The 20,319-nt window shown below is 43.2% G+C and overlaps 2 protein-coding genes across 2 annotated transcripts in view; both read left to right on the top strand.

Annotated features, from left to right (window-relative positions):
- The window catches only part of LOC8041161 (activating signal cointegrator 1 complex subunit 3), a 124,707-nt gene extending 117,710 nt beyond the window's left edge, over positions 1-6,997 (top strand). Inside the window, exons 36-38 of the mRNA XM_040220363.3 lie at positions 3,112-3,220; positions 4,091-4,326; positions 6,796-6,997. Of these exons, the coding sequence (XP_040076297.2) occupies positions 3,112-3,220; positions 4,091-4,326; positions 6,796-6,933 (483 nt within the window). The 3' untranslated portion in view covers positions 6,934-6,997. The remainder of the gene's footprint in view (positions 1-3,111; positions 3,221-4,090; positions 4,327-6,795) is intronic.
- Positions 6,998-7,507: 510 nt separating this feature from the next.
- The window catches only part of LOC8041162 (akirin-2), a 29,272-nt gene continuing 16,460 nt past the window's right edge, over positions 7,508-20,319 (top strand). The window contains exons 1-3 of the mRNA XM_002414448.5: positions 7,508-7,790; positions 7,919-8,167; positions 16,378-16,668. Coding sequence (XP_002414493.1) covers positions 7,987-8,167; positions 16,378-16,668 — 472 coding nt within the window. The 5' untranslated portion in view covers positions 7,508-7,790; positions 7,919-7,986. The remainder of the gene's footprint in view (positions 7,791-7,918; positions 8,168-16,377; positions 16,669-20,319) is intronic.

Genomic DNA, 20,319 nt, shown 5'->3' with positions numbered 1-20,319 from the left:
GTTCAACCCACTTCATTTATTTTAATACAAAGGTTAAGACTTGCCACGTAAGAAAGTGCCCCAGACAGCTTAACAGTAGCGAGTTTTAGAATAGCTTACGCAAAGAAATAGCGTCGTCTTTATCCAATCCAAAACGCAGTTTGGGCTTGATGCATGCAGAATAATAACAAAGCTGTTTTCTTGTTGTTGTTGTTGTTTTTTTTCTTACAAAAAGGTTTTGCATATGCTGCTCTAACTCTCGTCAGTATCTGGGGTCTGCAATATTTGACACGACAAGAAAGCCGTCTGCACAACAATCACCCGAGTCCAGGGTTGTGATGGCGAACAGAGGTTTACTTTTAGTGGCTGGCGACGCCGAAATTCGCAAAGCGAGTCTGTTCAAACAAATAAATATTTGTTTGCACAGATCCGTGAAGTGGTGCTAGACTTAGCAAACTTTCCAAGGTACTTCTCCTGCACCCTTTAATTTTATTTGGCCAATTTTACGGAAAACAAATGTCAGACTTAATTTGATGGGCCTGCCACTTATGTCTTGAGTAAGCAAATGTCAATATAAAATAATTTAGTTCCTAGGGCCAATATTAGGAACAAAATAAGATTTGCTCACACAGGTCTATGAAATGGTGCCTAGCGCACTTCAGCCAAACTTTCTGAGGTATTTTTTCTGTGCCCTTTAATTTTATTTAACCAATTTTACAGAATACAATCGTCAGACTTAACTTGGTGCGTTCGTCACTTTTACGGAAGACAAATGCCACATTGAATTTGGCGGGCCTGTCAGTTATATTATATCACGAGTAAGAAAATGTCTATACAAAATAATTTATTTTGTAGTGCCAATATTGTGAAATGCTGCTTATGAATACATTAGCAGGGCTGATAATTTATGAAATTTCTTACTCGGCCTAGGCCGCACTGTCAAAATGTTGCTCGAGTACTTAAATAAAAAAGAATAAAGCAGGCCGAGACAATACTACTTGTTTTGTTTATGTAGATACCACAATTGTGTTTCGTTTTTTTTTTTATTTTTTTTATTTTTTATATAATGGTGTTAACTTGATCGCTGACTAACCCTTTACTACCAAGGGGTCCCTTCAACAGTTTTCTTTTGAAAACTTTGGGACCCCCGTCTGAATAAGTGTAATTATCTAACATCTTGTGTACAAATAAAAACACATTTTGACTTGACTTGACTTGACTTATATAAATATCTGCATCATTGTACAATACTTTTTTAGTCTGCGAAGTTCACTAAAAGTTATGTAACCACGATAACCAAACAGTGAGTAGTAGATTCGCGAGTTCATGTGTTTTGCCCAATCCATCGCACTGCTAATCGAGCTGTCAGTATGCTTCCTCATATTCAATCGATAGTCCCTTCATTAGTTTTATTTTTCGAAAAACTAGTGTTTTTAGAAATTTTTCTAAAAACTAGTGCTTTTAGAAAGATTACTATCGTCTACAGCCGTAGACGATGGTAATCTTCACTGTACGTCAGTCAGGCATAATGCAATTGACCATAATTAAATACATCAAGGGAGTATGTAAAAAAAAGAACAATTTAAGCTCAAAAACACCTCATAGTCCTCAAAGCGGCTCAATTCCACTATTTCATTGGTTGTGTGCTACAAGAAAAATAATTGTATCACAAAATTAAGCAAAAACTATGTAGAACCGAAACCAACCAAATTGAAGCAACCTAATAATGCCGAGTGCATCAGCGACTTCCATCTGCCGGTCAGACAGCTAGTACCTAGGAGTGAGATGAAAAGGTCTATACTTTGCGTGTGCACTTAGATAATATTTTGTGTCACTGTGGCGCTTCTTAGGGCCAAATAATGAAGAATAGGTAAGCCTATTGTATTTTCTTTCCTTTTCACTGATTTTTCAGTCGAAAAAATGCCAAAATAGCCCAGAACAATTTTTTCATGATTTCGAGAAAAAAAAAAAAAAAAAAAAGCTTAGCGGGAAGTTTTTTTCATAGGCAAAACCAATTTTTATTTTCTTTCTTTTGACTATGAAGGTTTCATGTATTCATGCTTTCAATTAATGATTGCACCACCTTCGGGCACCTCTGTAGTAGAGCCCAGCACAATACGTGGAGAATGGAGAAACCGATTTGTGCGAACTGGTCAAAGTGGGATTGAAGCGTTGGTGTACATGCTGTAGTTCTATTAAAATTAACTGAGCATAGAAGCGGACAAGTGGAAAGTTGGGAACAACCTTCACGAGTTCAGCTGAATTTTTGTCATGGTGAGGGTTAGTGAAAAGCTTGAAGAAACAATTTTATATTTGATTCGAAAATATTCAGCCAAAACCACTATTCACTTTGAATTAACTTCTAACTCAGAATCCACTACAGTCGCCGACCGATTTTTCGGACTTTGCAGGAACCGAAAAAACGTCCGAATAATAGAGCAGTTCGAAAAATCGGCAGATAAAAAGCTTGCTTTTATTACGTCTAAGCGGGCTTAAAAAAATGCCGTCAATAGTGCCTTGCTTCAGATTACGGCCCTGCTTGCGTTCGGCTGCTTTCTGTTAGCTTGTGAATTGCTACCTTCTTCTCTAGTCTTTCTGCGCTTCTTAGCAGCACTTCAGGGCGGCGGAAGAACAGACGGGGCCATGGGGGGACGTCCAAGCCAGCGTAGTCCGAAAACATGATTCACCGACATGAGATAAGAGGTGCAAGTCCACGACTGCAGAATGGCAAATAAACAAAGCAAAATAGTTACAGTGTTAATGATAATGACGTAGCATAGCGTCATTTGGCGGTAGAACTTCGCAGTACTCAAGTAGTGCTGCCAAACTAAGCTAATCCCCGTGCAGCCAACATAGAATCTAAAGTGGCGGCTCCACTGTGGTGTTTCCCGCTGATCGCTCGTGACAATTTTGTCAGAAAGATCAAACTTTTGGACTTAGGCTGTCCGAAACATGGTCGTGAATATGCACTGTTTCTATCAAGTAGGTCACGGTTCCTCATTTGGTCCGAAATATCGAACAAGTCAGAATTACCAGCGTCTGAAAAATCGGTTGGCGACTATATTTGCACATGCCTAGATAATATACAGTGAACCTCTAGATAAACGGCTGTTGTTTGTTTGCACTCCCCAGGTGATGGATACATTGCGACAGCTTCCAAACCAGCGTGTGCGTCTCTACATCGAAGAAATTTCTGTCGCAGAGAAGCAGGACTGGACTCCCATCAAGCTGGAATGCATACGTGAGGACAGACCGGACAATATGAGCAATCAAGCTTAGCTTTGCATTGTTTTAAAGCTGCACTATATGTCTTAAATTTTTGTTTTTAAATTAACTTTTTTTATTTAGTAAACAAAACATGTATGGCTCATTGCAACCTAAATTCGCTGGTTTTGCAACCTAAATTTACAAGAAGAAAACAAAAGGTTATCCTGACTCGCAGGCATATTCCTCATAAATAGTGATTGCTCACTCACATATTAACCGTAAAAAAATTTGAATGTGGTTGCATAGGTCTTATTGTCTTTATAAAGATGATAAAAGGAGGGGGGTTCTAGCTAGTCATTTTCATACACTGAATTGCACTTCGTTCATTTCCAAGTGTGTTAGAAGTGTTTGAGAAATGGGAAAGGGGGAGGGATTCTCTTTCCCTCCTTGAATTGTTTACTAGAAATATCTTTAATATCTAGGGGAGGCTGCTAAGTAGGGGGAGAAGGTGATCTACCTCCCCTGCCTCCATGTCCTGGCATCGCTGCCTCTAATATACGCAATAATCGGATGTAGAAAACAGGCAAGGGGACATTTCTAGGGACTCAACCAGATTTAGAAAATGTGCAGGAAGTTAACAGTGTATTGGTTGACTGAGCTCAAAACACGAGTTCTAAACTTTTGTTTCTAATTGTGATGTGTACCTGAGCTGCCAGGATGCAAAGCTCTTTGGCTTCCCAGACATTAAAGGGTTTCGGGGAGTCAGACAAAAGCCAATTGGAATGCTTGGAGCAAGAAGGGTGCAATACTCAAACTGGCAAATGGCGTGTCCAATGTTGGACCAAATTAATCGAATGTAAAACAGCAGAATAGAGTCCAATTGGTTCCCCTCCCCCCGTCGTAGGTGGGCCCGTGCCGGACGACCACTGGGTGCCCGTGCGGTCCAGTGGGGAGTATGTGCTCCAGGCCGAGGTGTCCCAGCAGCACGGCCGGGGCAAGGGCGGCTCCTTCCGGGCCCTGGCGCCCTGCTTCCCCAAGCCCAAGGACGAAGGCTGGTTCCTGGTGCTGGGGCACGCACAACGCAAGGAGCTGATTGCCCTCAAGCGTGTGGGCAGCCTGCGCTCCAACTCCAAGCAACACGTAAAGAGCAAACCGGCAACTGCTGGTCGTTTCTCCCCTTTGCCCTCGATTTGAGGGAAGTGCTAGAGGGAGTTCTGAAGACTTTATAACAGGTTCCGTGTTTTCGGTAGATACTACCGATGGGCTCCGAAAATTAAAACAGTTTTATCCAAATGGGGGAAAACCGAAAAAACCCTGAACTTTGTATGGTTTTATTTTGTATTACCCTGGAACGCAAAGCCCACTGGACTGTCCATGAGGCTGCCCTTTTTCTCCACGTACCGCTCCCCTTGTCTTGTTTTCTTTTCTTATCAGTACTGGTGTGTTTTCCGAGTATGTTTAGGTCATGCGCATGTCCCTTGGAGGTTGGGTATCCCATTCCCTTGAACTAGTTTCTTCATCATAAGCCCGGATAATTACCTCTTTTTTTTTTCCCGGTTTAAAATTGACACCGAAATGCGGCCGATATGTGGAAAACAATAAACCCTAAGAAAACAACCCCCAAATTCGAAGAAAAATAGACCCTTAGAACGGGGAACCCTGTTTATAACCTGGTTGACTAGCTTGGCCTAAGAAGTAGGTAATAGTGAAATAAACACGATTTTCTCTTAATTCAACTGCTAATAGCTGTGCAGTGTGTCCCAGACTTATGTTAGTGTGTCACCATCAGGCATTCCAGGAACTAGAGTTGTTGACAGGTTTAGAGTAAAGTGGAAGCTCATCCCACCTCTTTCCCTTTTGGCAGAGTGAACGCTGAACCTCCTTTCCAGCGTTTGCTCTGCTAAAGCGGGAAGAGGTGGGAGGAGCTTCCAGTTTACTCTGAACCCAGTCACCGACTCTACCATTTCAGCTCTTCAGTAACTTCTGGGTTCTTTCAAAACTACTATAGCACCCATCAAGGTTTTTCAGAGATTTTGCAATATTTAGTTGCATAAATAATGACTTTAATCAGAAATTAGATTTCATAGAAATGTATGCATCTTTTCTCTGTCCAGTGTTTGAAGAAAAGCTAGGCCTCTCTACTTGACTAGTCTAGTTCCATACCATGAACTAACCTTGCCACCCACTTCACTCAACAGTTGCCTGAAACAAAGCGTAGGTTTTCTGCCAATACCTTTTGCAGCTAGCTCCCTTGACTAGATTTTTAGTCAAGGGAGCTAGCTGCGTTCTTTGTCTTTGCTAGGCCTTGGTGAAATTTTGGCCGCCGTTCTGGCCTCCTGATTCTTCCTCTCACTATCTGCTACTTCTGTGCTTTGTTTCGTCATTCTGTTATGAGGTTAATTGCACCCTATTCTTTGTAGTACAACTATTTTTGTACTTTCAATAAATACCACTTGGAAATATTCCTTACATTCATAACTTACAAAACTCTCATTAGTTTTTCTCTCCACAATACAGCAGTCGCAAAATATTTTTAGAAAAAAGAGCAGCGTTCATCTCCTCAACTCGTAGCTCCTTAGAGCCAGAATGGACGGCTACGTGATCTGCTGCCGATTGCATGTAGCCACATGTTCATTATCATAGCCACGTGCTGGGGCTGGGAGAGCACAGTCTATGTGCTGATTTCGAGACAATGTTAGGTTTCGGCTATTCCCGTCATTACAGCGTTTGGATGCGAGCCGCTACCTGAACGCTCGTTACAGAATTAATTGTCACGAGCATAAATCAAGTACCCGCGCAGTGCCCGTGTCCAATCTACGCGGAGAGGAAGTTTGTCTGCTTCTTTTGCAGGGGTTGTAGTGACGTCGTAGAGCCCAGCTCTGTTTCGCTCTGATTGAAGGATAGTGGGTAGAGCTCAAAGCAAGCCACCTTCAGGTCTACTCACTGTCCCTCAATCAGAGTCAATCAGAGCTCGGTGTTCTGACGTCACCACAACCCCAGTAAAAGAAGCAGACGAACTTGCACCCCGCATAAGTTGTCTTTGACTATCATCCCGAAGGGGTAATTCCCGTAACTATGTCATCAGGTTTTACGAAGGAGAGACTAAAAGTCCGCTATTATCCTTGAAATTACACCGGGACAAGGAAGTTTCTTGGTCAGTGGCATTACTTGCAAGTATACTGGGGTCCCACTAGTGCCGGTAAGCTTGTATAAAGGGAGAAACATTCCAATCTACCAGGTGTCTCAAGTAGCGGCCAGGCTCTTTAAATCGAAATCGAAAAGTGAAGCCACCAGTCTTCAAACAATAGGTTGCCCTATTGATTGAAGACCGGTGGCTTCGCTGGGTTTCCATAAGAGTTGAGCCTTTTTCTTTCTTTACTATTTCCTCAGGTAACTTCGCTCTTTGCAAATTTTATAGAAAAAATGCACCACCTGTGGGAACGCTGCACAAAATCATAGCGCAATAGGTTAAGAAACTGAATTTTGCAGTCAATTTAAAGAGCCTGGCCGCTACTTGAGACACCCGATAGTATCGTTGCACGACCTTTTCAAGGCACCGTTCCTGGAAGGCCAAACCGAAGTTGACCCGTTGCCTTCCTTTCCTTGCAGCTCACTTTCCGAGCGCCCCAGGAGGTCGGGCGTGTCGTGTACACCTTCTACCTGATGAGCGACAGCTACTTGGGACTTGACCAGCAGTACACCGTTTGCCTTGACGTCCAAGAAGCGGGGAGCAAGGCCTACAACTAGGCATGTTGTATGCAGTGCCCCCGTCAAACTCTGTCAATAAAACCTTATTTTCTTAAACGTTCAATTGTTGCTGAATTTGCATGCTGTCTGTTCTGAATTTGCATGCTGATTGTTGCTGAATTTGTTTACATCTGCCATTTTTTGTGGATGCGCTGCAGGTGCTGGCGCGTGAAAGGTAATGATGAATAAGAGGTTAGAGCGTGCATGGTTTTCACGTGAATGCCATCTAATAATTGGGGTTTTGGGGATATTTATACAGCGCGTAGTTTGTCAGCCATTTCAAAGTTGCGACAAGTCACTCGCTGTAGATGAGCAACACGACCGCACGCCGGTACGTTGCTGATCCAAACCGAAACGGGCAGGGGTGGGGATTGAACCCAGATTTAATTCTACGAGGGGCTGCGGCAAAAAGTCACGGCTGCATCGCGTCGGGAGCCACAGTGTATTAATAAAAGTGTCTTTCCTTTATCAGCTTTATGTGGAGTTTTAGGTTTATCTATCTAAAACAAAAAATTTAGACGTCATAGGTTTTTTGTTTTTTTTCTTCTTTCTCCTATTTGAAACCGAAAATGCTACTGACAGAATCCGACACCCAGATAGAATGGATGGCTTATCTTTCATTTCCAAATTCCAGCACAAGTGAAAAGTTGGATGAGGAGAAAACACGCAAAATGCGTCCAATTAAACGTAAAATAAATTAAAGAATACACGGATTATTTTATTACGAAAAAATCACCGAAGAATTTGGGAAGTAAACGAAGCCGTTCGCACGTTCCAAACAACTCAACCAATCGTAGCAGACAATAAAGCAAAATCGGCTGCGGTGGCCATTTTGGAGTTCGAGAAGGTTTGTGCTGGTAAGTGTTGTGCGTCTCGCTTGCCTTCTTGTCGGGGCGTTTTTACCGTTTTGCGACCCTTCGCCGGACTCAATTTGAACACCGCGTCGGAGGTAAGGTTCCTCACAAGGTTTTCGTCTCTATTTCAGCTTGGAAAATCCACCAGGAGCCTGCAACCGCAAAAAAGTTCATCATCCGGAGCTAAGCCTATCGCAGGATGGCTTGCGCAACATTAAAGCGAACACACGATTGGGATCCGCTGCATAGTCCAAACGGAAGATCGCCCAAACGACGGAGATGTATGCCTTTGTCGGTCACACAAGCAGCGACTCCCCCAACAAGGGCACACCAAATCAACCCTTCACCCTTCGGTGAAGTGCCACCGAAATTAACTTCAGGTAAGGCTGCGCTTTAGACTGCGAAGGCAAGGCCTTGCACGCACGCTTGCGTTTGTGCAGCGTTGGGGAGACAGCATTGAGCTTACTGCTTCCTGATGGGGCTACTGAGCTTATTACGCGTCGCTAGCGGTATATAAAAAAAAAAAAGAAAAGCGACACTGGGATTGGTGAAAGGGCTACGGCGATTAAAATCGGCCTCTGCTAATTGCGTTGTCTGAGGCGATGGGATAACGACTCGGATGCAACGGACATGGGACATTCTGTTCCGTGTTGCGCCTTTTTGACGGGTAGCTATTTCGTCTGTTTTAATCAATGGGCTTGTAGCTTGAAAACGCAATGGCAAAGTGACAGCGCCGAATAAAGGCTACTTCCCGACCAAATGTAGTGGACGTGCGATAGGGGTGGTTGGCGGCGCACCTTGCATTCAAGTAGTTGGCTGGCGGCCTCTACTTCAAGGTCTCGGTCTTTATTTTTGCTGATAATGTTTCTTAACGCGTGGATCACAAAGGTTACGCGACTGCTTGTCACCAGTTTCACTGCGCACGTGAATGGCGTGGGGTCATTGTGAACGCCGACGTTATTGTCAAGCATGGCGTTTCCTGTTTGACGAACGCATTTGTTTGCTTTACATTGTGAAAAGTGTCGTACTTGGGGCCATCGTGCGAGTCTGCTTAGTTGAACGAAGCAGAAAAGGAGCGCTGTTTTTGCCAGTTTGTTCCTCGGAGATGACTGGCTGGGAAAGAAGTTAACGTCTGGTGGCACTTTGATGGGTTGTTATGATCTAATATGCATGTTTAGTTGTGCTTTTCCTAGCAAAATGCATTCCATTTTTTTTATTTGCTGGCGTTGCTCCTCACACTGGTAAAAATGTTTTTTTTTTTTTATAAAAAAAGGGACGATCAAATGTTTTTTTTATATATATATATATATAAAGATAAACTACCAGAAAAACATTCTATGTATATGATTTAGTTTTCTGTTTGTATACACCAGCTACATATTTGGAAAAGTTTTAATTGTGATTGGCCCTTGTTTTGTTGTAGATGTTTTGTTTATTTGATGTTATGTGGGGACATGAGTAAGCTAATGGCCAGTGGGCTCTTGATTGTCCCATGCCAAACATTTCAGTAGGAGTTTTGATCCCTGTGTCATCACTGTGGTGACAGTATGTGTATGCAGATTGCAGTAATCACTTTCCTAAAGGGGTCATGAAATGATTTTTTTAGCTTGCTCCTTAGCTTTCCTCCACAACTCAAAAACGAAATGAGAAATCATGTGGTCGTGGCGTAGTATTTTACCAATTGCGATGACTCGCAGCTTCCTTCATGTTTTTTATGCACACCATGAAACTTGTCATTTACAAGTGATTAAAAGCTTCCTTCATGTTTTTAAGCACACCATGATACTTGTCATTCACGTGTGATTAAAAGTGCCGCGAATGCGAATCCAAATATTCGTCATTGGATTGATTGTTGACTAGCGCATACATCCGAGTGACGTTGTGCTCGTGTCCAGTGTGAGCTGGGGCCGGCTGACGTGCTTTGGTACTGCGGATGTATCAGTGAAAAGATTTTCGAAGGGGAGGAGGTAGGAAATAGGCCGCTATATTTTAAAATTTTCGCACCGAAGAGCAGGCTTTTGATTTTTTACTCCTTTTTTTTTTTGGCCCACTAAATGATATGCGGTTAGTAAAATCCCAATCTAAAATCATTTATCCCAACCCAAAATTAATTTCATGGCTGCTCTGAGGTTCCAAATGTCAGTCATCATCATCAGAAACACTTGCATCCACATAAAATACTTTCCTCTAAGTTATGAAGAATTCGTTAGGTGGGATCTCGGGCAGTTTTGGAGTGCTTTTTTGTTGGTATATTCTTGCAAATGGAAGCGTGCACTAGCATCTATAGGTCAAAAGGCATGAGCATAGGAGGACACTTTTGAATCATTCAAAATTGACCATCGGGATTTTCCTTTTGGCTTGTGATCTGGATGAGTGCATGTGTATTGTTTCCCCTAAAGTTCAGAAAAACACTAGTAAGTCAAAATCTTTTTTCTATTATTATTATTTGAAACAATTGAAAACGATACGTGAACATTACCCTCAAAATTCAAAACTTAGAACTCTGTATTTTTGAAGTAAAAAAACAATTTCTTGAAGTTGAATTTGAAGTTCCCGCACAATCCCCACCAGTGCAGTGACGTCGAAGACTGAGTTGTCCTGCAATTGAAGTTTCTCTCACGCCTCCGTGTCATGTTCCCCCGCGTCCCGCGGTCAACCTATTCGTGCGTGCTGCCCATCACTGTGAGCAGACGACGCTTCACTTTTGATATTGAAGTTCTTTTAGGGCTCTTCCAGCGATCTCAAATTCATTGAAACGGTCTGAGGTCGAAGAGAATGCGCAGTGGACTTTTGTGAGCGACGTGAGGGGTCATGTCGCACCGGTTGTGTGTGAAGGGCTGCCCCGGTGGAGTTAAACAAAACTATGGTACGCAGACACCAAGCCCAGTTGTTTTGGCCCTTTGACGATTTCCTTTTCGGAGTCAACAAGAGAACTTCGTCCGATTCCCCAGCTCGCCGATCATCCTCAATGCTACATGTGTCGGGCACCGCCATGGTTTTTGGGGGAGGATAAAAAGCCAGGAGGCAACATCACTCTGGTCTCCGATTTTCGATATTTCAAAAAGAGTGCGTTCACAATCACATTAAAAAACGTTTTACGAATGCCATTATTAAATATTATAGAAATGTCGCTTAGAAAGCTTCTAAATTTCATAATCGATTATGTCACAAATAAGAAGAAAAGAAAGGTGAGGAGCGAGAGAGAAAGGCGCAAAAAATAAAAAGGCACTCGCGTGCGTGCGAAGTTTTTCGCGTTCTGGTACTTTTTGCGTGTCTGACTACAACTTGCGCTGTTTTAGGCAACAAAAACAAATGCACGACTTTTGGGGTGTGATGCCCCTTTAAGCCTGGTTGGGACACTAACATTATTTGTGAAGCATTATCAAATCCCTGTTGAGATTCAAATGTTTGATTACAACATTAATTCTGTTTACTCTGATCGTGAGATAAGCTGGTTGTCAAGGCTGTAAAAGATAGTGGCCTGGTCTCCCACAAACAACATGGCATGTTTTGTTGGCAGCTCTAAATTTGGGTTCAGGTTTGTGCGCGATAGGGTAACTACGGAGCCACCCATTTGTTTAATTGTGTCTTCGAAGTTAACAACACTTCTATTAACACCCGGACATTTGAAGTGGCCATGAAGGGACTTTTCAACTTCTTCCTTTTTTGCTTTCCCCCTCAACTCACAAATCGTGCAGCGTTACCAAAGGTACAGGGGCAACAATATACCGCTAGCAGTTCAAGAGGAGAGAAAAGGGGAACTCCCCTCTTGCTTGGACCTTCCTTTGTGTCCTGCACGTTGCCATTCTCCTCCTAGAAGATTAGCACATGGCTCGAAATTCCTACAAAAGATGCCCCCTTCCCTCTCTCCCTCTTCTGCCCGTAGCTTCCGCAGTACTGCATGCAACTATAGGGTGACCACCCGTCCCGCGACTCGCGGGACTTTCCCGTATTGGGGGCTCGTGTCCCGCATCCCGCAAGAAATTCTCAAATCTTCAGAAATGTCCCGCATTTCATACTGTAGTAAAATTTGCTCTGCAATTCATGGTGCTGCCAAACAACGGGGCACGGGGAACCGCGGAGGTCACTGGTAATCATGTGAATCGCAATGGTACGCCATTTTCTATCCAAGCGTTGCGGGAAGCGACCGTCGTTCTTGCAGGAGTACCAAAGCGCATGCTCCGTTGTGCCACTCACCGTGGTGACAAAATATTGTAAGAAAAATTGCTTGCCAAAAGTTTAAATATAAAATATTGTAATTATTTTCAAACCGCTGCGTCAATGTGAATGGGTTGCTGTGGATTTGTTTTTAGTGAAGACAGCCTTACAAGGTGAAATGCCTGCAACTTACAAGTGTCGAAAAAGAACATAATGTTAAAATTCTGTGTAGGACCGTGTTGATAAAAGTAAGCGATGACAGGAAACAATAACTCGAAAAAGATTTACTGTTTCTCATTTCCATTTGATGCATTGAGCTCTGCTAAAGTCAATTTTTATGTTTTCAACTTTAGCACATTTAATAACATATTTGGCATAAAAGGATATATCCCTGGGTGTGTAAATTATTTGAGCTTAATTGCTGCAATACAATTAGCAGGTGTATAAACAGTATTGGATATTAAATGTGTTTACAGAGCCTCGGTTCGTGGTATGCTTGTTAAAGGGATACTGAACCAAAGAATTTAGTGCCCATAATAAGTGGCGCACATTCTTTCCACGGGCCAGCAGCCGCCGGTGTGCACGAGCACACGCAACAAAAATGACGCCAAAGACCTCCATTCGCGCTTAAGAGGACAGTGAAATGCATCGGCTTCGGGCCAAAGGAGAATAAAGACAGGTTTTTCATCTCTACAAGTGAAAGCTACGTGCTTGTTAGACATTGTTTACCTTTTACACCAGACACCATTGTGTAGATGAAAAAACTTGTCTTTATTCTTCTTTGGCCCGAAGCCCATACATTTTACCGTCATCTTAACCGCGAATGGAGGTCTTTGGCGTCATTTTTGCTGCGTGTGCTCGCGCACACCGGCGGCTGCTGGCTCGTGGAAAGAATGTGCGCCACTTATTATGGACACTAAATTCTTTGGTTCAGTATCCCTTTAAGAAATTTCCACGAACCCCCCCCCCCCCCCCTTGTGTCCTGCATTTCGCTAGCAGGAAGGTGGTCACCCTATGCAACTATCCTCCGTTCACCCCTAAGCTGACGGCGCTGTGAACACTATGGGCTCATTGGGCCAGTCACACTTCTGTCTTTTGCCACGGGATCACGGTCCCTCATGCAAACCCACGTGTGGAGAATGGGGTCAGGTGATGAAAGGGAGGTGGCCGATCGGTTCGGCAAGCGCATAGCTCCCACCGCACTGTCAGCTTAGGGGCGAACAGAGTATAGGGAGACAGTGCTGTGATGCAGTGCTTTTTACCGCGGGTGTATAGCAGTGAAAAGGCGGAAAGTTTTCGAAGGGAAGAAGGTTCAAAATAGTCAGCCATGTTTTGAAATTTCCGTACCAAAAAGCGGGCCTTTGACTTTGTGTCCTCTTCCTTTTGGCCCACTAAACGATGTGCGATTAGTAAAATCTCAATCTAAATTCATTTATCTCTGCCCAAAATTAATTTCAAAAAGTGGATTAGTAGTATTGACATCAACGCGCATAGGTTTTGGGTGTAGAAAGCACATTACAGCCTGATCACAGGATCAACAATTGTTTTGATGTTGCTCGTGGATTTTAGCATCTAACACCAAACCGTACCAGGTAAAGAGTTTGGTTCTCTTCAAGCATCCGCCACCAAACTAATTATTTCAGAAATAGTCTCTTATGTCTCTTATTCATGCAAAAAAAAATGATGGCAACCCAGGATTGAGCTGTGCTGAGCTGTGCTGCACACACTACAACAACCAGGGTCTTATACCCGTGCCACACGGGCAACTCGAATGCCATTTACAACGAATGACATTTGTGTGATCGGCAAATCAGCTCGCAATCTGTCGCGCGTGGAATGCGCTACGCCCGTAGTGTCGTGCGCTTATTGGCCGTTCGCTCAAACGTCATTTGTTGTAAATGGCATTTGAGTTGCCCGTGTGGTATGGGTATTAGTTATTGCTTTAAAAATGTATCTAAAGTACAGTTACTGGTGCCAAAATGTACCCAAGGTAGTTTCTCACGCCGCAATGTACCTAAGATGCAATTGCTTTTGCTCAAATCTACTTTTCGAATGTGCTTATACCTACATTTGGGTAGTTACTGTTGTATCTGGAGAAATGGCCCACCTAAAATCGGGATAAAACAGGGGGTGGGCTAACTTTTGGTGTATAACCAAGAGAAGTTGGGGAGAAAAAAAAACTTTTAGGAAATGAGTGTGAAGGTGTGTTTACACTTCATTCAGCCACCCTCAAAGCATTTGAGCAAGCAGTCACTATCACTTAAAGGCCGACGACCAGACACACGATTCTGCAAGGCAGAATGTCCTCCTCACCCTAGGGGAGGGGAAACAGGCAACGACGGACAGGGTAGAAGGGGGGAGAGGAGGAAGCGGGGGAAAAGTGGAAAGCGCAAACTGGTCGTCGGTCTTTAAGCAAAATGTTGATAACTTTTTGCATGGGTCCTTGACCTTTCAGAGTTGTTATCGCAGCAGGGGGGCTATGAACCAAAGACGACTGTTCTCCCGAGTCGGAATTTATCGCCTGCCTAACTGTCCTCGTTTCAGCAGAGGTCGCCATTGGGCAGTGCAATTGCAAACACCGGGCTATCTTTCGGTGTTTTGAGAGAGAAAAAAAATACCGAATCGTGGCAAACATAGGAGTGCGCTATCTTTTGGGGGCGGGCTCTAGGGATATTGTGGTACTTCAAAGGTACTTTCTTTTCGCTCAACATTCGTTTTAATGAGTATCACTTTGGTAGCAATTACTTTGGAACTGATGTGGCAGTAATTGACTGGGAAGAATTACACGAAACCTAGATCTCTTCCTCAGTTTGTTCATTTGAGAAAAATAAGCCTGTACTATAGTAACCCCTTAATTGCATGCTTTGGCAAGAAAGTCTGGATATACAAAGGGGGATTGGTGGCCAAGTGGGCTAGCGCACACCAGCTCGGAGCATGTGGAGCAAAAGCTCGCGCTGCAGAACCCAGGGATCCTGGGTTCAATCCCCGCCCCTGCCCGTTTCGATCTGGATGAGCATCGTACCGGTGTGCGGTACGATGCTCATAATGTGCACCACACTACTGTGTGGTGCACATTAAAGACCCCAGGCTAGCGGTTGTTCTGCACTGGCTAATTTGCTCATCTACAGCAAGTGACTCGTCGTAGCTTTGAAATGGCTGACCGACTACACGCTGTATAAATATCCCCACAACCCCAATTATTATTTTTCTGAATATACAGACGGTGTTGGAATGGACAGTCTGAAAAATGCACTTTGTAAATCAGATTTATTGTTGACAGTGGTGTAATTAGCCCAGTCCTGGGCTGATAGACATTTTGCTAAATTGCCCAAGCACCAAGGAACATGCTGCTAATGTAGTGACACACACTGACATCTGCAGCAGTAACTGTTCTAAAGCAGGAGCCTTTAACAGATGGCACTTTGCATGCACATTCTTCACTGCCTAATTGTCACATAATCTGCTTCTAATCTTTTAGGTTGATATTACAAGCAGATGCAGTGTGTCTGCCTAAGCAGCATTCTCCTTAGTGCTCGGGTAATTGGGCAAGAAATTTATTGCTTCCATTAGGTTATCATCTCGTGCATAGTTTTACTCGAGGACAACTTATCCCAAATATTTCATCTGATCAGCATTCTATTGTGTCTCTCCGTCTTGTTTCAGATGCAACATTTATGTTCGGAAATTTCTGAGCTGCACAGACTTGTATGAGTTTACTCTTTGCTGCATAGACACAAGCCATTTTCAATACTAAAAAAATACCTGCAACTTACTAGAAATTGTACCTAAGATTCAGTTGCAGTTACCTAGAAATAAAGGCAATTAAAATACCTAGGTATAACCGATTTGTAGTTAGTAATACCTAGGTATTTTATAGCACTGACAATGACTGGTCATCGGTAGACTAAGGAGACTTAGGTCATTCGATTGTTTCATGCCTCCAGCATGAGCCTGTCACCATTTGTAGTTTCATTCTTTTCCCTACATGCTTGAGGTTCATACAACATTAGAAAGTAGGAACCCTGCACAATGCAGAATGACCGGCAGGCCTCCCTCTTTTTGATGGAACTGCCGATTAATTATCGGTGTATGCTACAAGCCTAATCCTACGGTATTTTGAGCTGCAGAAAGTGGGTCATTCCTTGGTTCAGAAAATAAGGGGGGTTGAAGTTTGAAACGCGGTCAAATAATTCCATTCTGCAACTGTTGGAGCGTGTCGAAAGCGTCTGGGCTCACCGTTTTGTTTCCCGTCTCCCCCTGACAGAGGAGATAGCGGCCAACATTCGGGAGGAAATGCGACGTCTCATTCCTTGGTTCCGAAAATAAGGGGGGTTGAAGTTTGAAACGCGGTCAGATAATTCCATTCTGCAACTCTTGGAGCATGTCGAAAGCGTCTGGGCTCACCGTTTTGTTTCCCGTCTCCCCCTGACAGAGGAGATAGCGGCCAACATTCGGGAGGAAATGCGACGTCTGCAGCGGCGCAAGCAGCTCTGCTTCTCGTCTCCCCTGGAGTCGGGCTCCCCGTCGGCGACTCCCCCTGCGGCCGATTGCGGGCCAGCCTCCCCCACGGGCCTGTCCCCCGGGGGCCTGCTGTCGCCCGTGCGCAGGGACCAGCCCCTCTTCACCTTCCGCCAGGTGGGGCTCATCTGCGAGCGCATGATGAAGGAGCGCGAGAGCCAGATACGCGACGAGTACGACCACGTTCTGTCTGCCAAGCTGGCAGGTGAGTGAACCCACCAGGAAGCTTCGCTAATTCCCCCCCCCCCCCCCCGTTTGCCGCAACTTTAGTACGTCCATTCGCGTCTTGCAACTCGTCGGAGCTGCACGGGCGGCAACAATTGTAATCATGAGATGCACCTTTTTTTTATTTTGGTTATCATTATTGTAATATCGTTTGCACTGTTTTGGATTGTTTTAAAAGGTAGGATGGAAAGCACTAATTCTGTTTTCGTTGAGCACATTGGTAAAGTTTGATAACTGGCAGCATCTGATTCTGTGCACGGAAGGGACGGAAATGTCGTTGCTCTAGAGCAGGGGTCCCCAGCCCGCGGAAGTCTTCCGATTTGCACGCGGCTCGTTTCCAGCAGACCCACCGCTACGGCACAAAAAAATGTGCTCCTAAATAAACAGCAGCGTCATGACCAGGGTGTCGAACCGAAATTTTTATCGGTTCGGTTCCGGTTCGGGTTCACGGCTTTCGGTTCGGTTCCGGTTCAGTTCCGGGGAGCCAAAAATAGCGGTTCAAACCGGTTCAAACCGGTTTGAACCGCTAAATTGAGAATATATTTTCCGCGTTCTTTTGGCAATATACACTATTTCCGTTGTGAAACGATTAACTATATAGTTTCTTCGATCGTCCGTGCAATTTACTTTTGTTCTTAGGTACCAAAAATATTAAATTCAGTTTAATTTTGACGCAAGAGTAGAAGAAAATCTACATTAACATACATAACGTCGTGTTCATACGACTCAATATTTATTTGTTTACGAATAAAATATATTTTGCCTGAATCAAAATGTTTAAGTACAAGAGTAAAGAGTTGAGCTTGTTGGTACGTACCTGTAAATAGATCAGCTTCTAATTTAGAACTATACTGTATTTTCTTGTCCTTTATTCGTGTTAAAGTACAATTCTAAAGTTCAAGCTGATCTATTTACACGGTATAAAATGTTGTCGCGAAGTGTGGTAGGTCGTCTAAAATACCCGTGTTTGGTACAACTTTGTTTGTCAGTATTAAAAGTGAAATCGTGTCATTGAACTAAGGAATTAATTACATCACATAAAAATATGAAATGAGCATGCACCTCGTAGCCATATATCATGAAATAAGGTTTACGAAATACACTTCACAATATTTATATATATATATATATATATATATATATATAGAAACACCGAGCGGAAATCCGAATGCCTGTTGTTCTAACCAAACATTGTTTACTCTCAGCACCGCACGCATGCGACTAATCATGGAGCAAAGAGTAATTGCAATTGTTCACTCTAATATATACGCACCTTCGCACTCAGGTCGAATCTGGCCCAAAATAGCGCTTGCCCAAGTGAACATTTTCTTATACAGAATAAGCTGGCATAGCCTAGCTGTTGAGGTTTGTTGTGGACAAGATGCCGGACAATTTAATTTGCAAATGAGCATCACCCTTGCTAATTGATGATTTTAACACGATAGCGTTAACGAGCTCATGTCGCAGAAAAACCGATGTCGGTGGCGTGACTGGAAAATCCTGATGGGTCGATAGGTTCATGACGTCAGAGCTACATACCCTAGCGCAAGAATTTTAAACAACCCACAATGCTTACGTGAAACGTGACATCACGCGTGGAATGAGGGTGATCAAAACATGATATGTAATGCGAAATAAAGGTCACCGTATGTTTCAAATGATTTCACTTTTGAAAGTAATTCCTTTGTCTTAAAGAAAAAATTAAAAAGTTTAGGCAGGATTCGAACCCACAACCCTTTAGTTGCGAGTCAGACGCTTTTCACTAGGCCACGCGAGGCACGCTTGCGCGGCAAATGAGAATGCGATACAAACGAGGCCCGTTGACGCGATCGCGTTCCACTTTTAAAGGCGAAGTTTAAGCGTCCTTCAAAATTCTTTTTTGTTTAGTAAAACGAAGTAGTATTTCACGTTCTACTCGACAAGGCAGCTACTTAATTGGACACTTTCTGACGGTTTGCGTGCGTATCATCATAGTTCCACCGCGCGCCCCTGTTTACTTTCTTTTCGTCCAGCCCACAGACACATAAAACTAATGTTCACCAGATAAAAAAGGCAATAACAGACTTTTATATGTTTGAGAAGTTATATGTGCGAGGAACACATAATTATTTAAATTAGCTTCAAGATCAGAAATGTATGTAAGGCCGTCCCATATCACTTACAACGTGCCTGTCGAGGATAAAAACGCCGGAAAAGATTGGCAGAACCGCTTTCAAATAATTTGGGGGGCATTGCTTTAGAGTGGTCGGCCCTCTATCTATGTTGTCAAATATTCAATTAGTAATTAAATATATTTTATATTGATAAAAAAAATTTTACTTTATAAAGTTCACATAACCGCTTGAGACCGACGCGGAAGGACGATACTCGAAACTACGCAAGCTGTGGAGTCTACGTAAAAGTGTTTTTTTTTTCAGTTTGCTGATTGGCAGTGTGAAACATCGGGTTGCAGGGTACGCTAAAAAGGACTCTATGCTCGCATGATGAATTGGAAGTCAAATACACGAAATGTTCAAAAAGAGAGAGATAATTAATGTTATGTTTTCCAAATAATCCCCTCCAGAACGCCTTACTGGAAAAAGAGATGCGTAAAGATGCACGCAATGATATTCATGATTTTACATAAATAGCGCGAAGGACAGACAAAGATTTTTGAAATCTTAGTATATTACATTTCATTAGCTTGCATGAGCTCGAAACTTCCGAAATACTGCCTCGGGAGGCAAATGTTATATTCGGTTTTACGTGCACTTGTTTTGGGCCCTCACTTTACAGCACTATACGAGAATAGTCATGCGTTCTAACATTTCTCTAGGCTGCCATATCTCATCGCGAGACTGCTATAAATACTTCACAAATTTACAATTAGGACATCTATGGCTAGTGTTTCTTCATACAGGCCTATTTCAATATTGTCTTGCATATCCCAGATATTAGAGAAATATGTTTTTGTCGTTATGTCCGGGTTTATTGAGAAGTACAACATAATCTCGCCGCATGAATACGGGTTCGTAGCTGGTCGCGGTACCACTCATCTTCTTGAGACTTTTTCTGACATGATACACTCGTCCTTTGAAAACAACATGTATACGTGCGCCATCTTCATTGATGTCGCCAAGGCATTCGATACCGTTAACCACACCATCCTTTTAGACAAGCTTCATAGGGTGGGCTTTCGCGGTCCGTTCCATGATTTACTAAAAAGTTTTCTCACGAATCGTTCCCAAGTTGTATCGATAGATAACGTCCGCAGTTCTCATGCTTCCTTAACCTCTGGTGTTCCACAGGGCTCCATTTTGTCTCCACTATTATTTAACATTTTTGTAAACGATATTTCAACAGTAATGACCACTTCCAATTTATTTCAATACGCGGATGATACTCTCATATTCTCACAGCATCTTATATACCAGCGTGCAATAGAAATGCTCCAAGCCGATGTAACTAAAATAATGGACTGGTTCTTAGCAAATAAGCTTCGTGTAAATGCTTCCAAAACCAAGCTGATATGCTTTCACAATCCATTAAAAAATGTCAGTTTGACTTCTCCACTGTTTCTACACGACTCCAGCTGCTCATGTGATAATTGTAAACCTGTTGAGTATGTGGGCTCAGTGAAATACCTAGGCCT

This window comes from Ixodes scapularis, unplaced genomic scaffold, assembly GCF_016920785.2.
Source record: "Ixodes scapularis isolate PalLabHiFi unplaced genomic scaffold, ASM1692078v2 PGA_scaffold2__306_contigs__length_199485367, whole genome shotgun sequence".
NCBI lineage: Eukaryota > Metazoa > Arthropoda > Arachnida > Ixodida > Ixodidae > Ixodes > Ixodes scapularis.
This window is presented reverse-complemented; position numbering and strand designations above follow the sequence as displayed.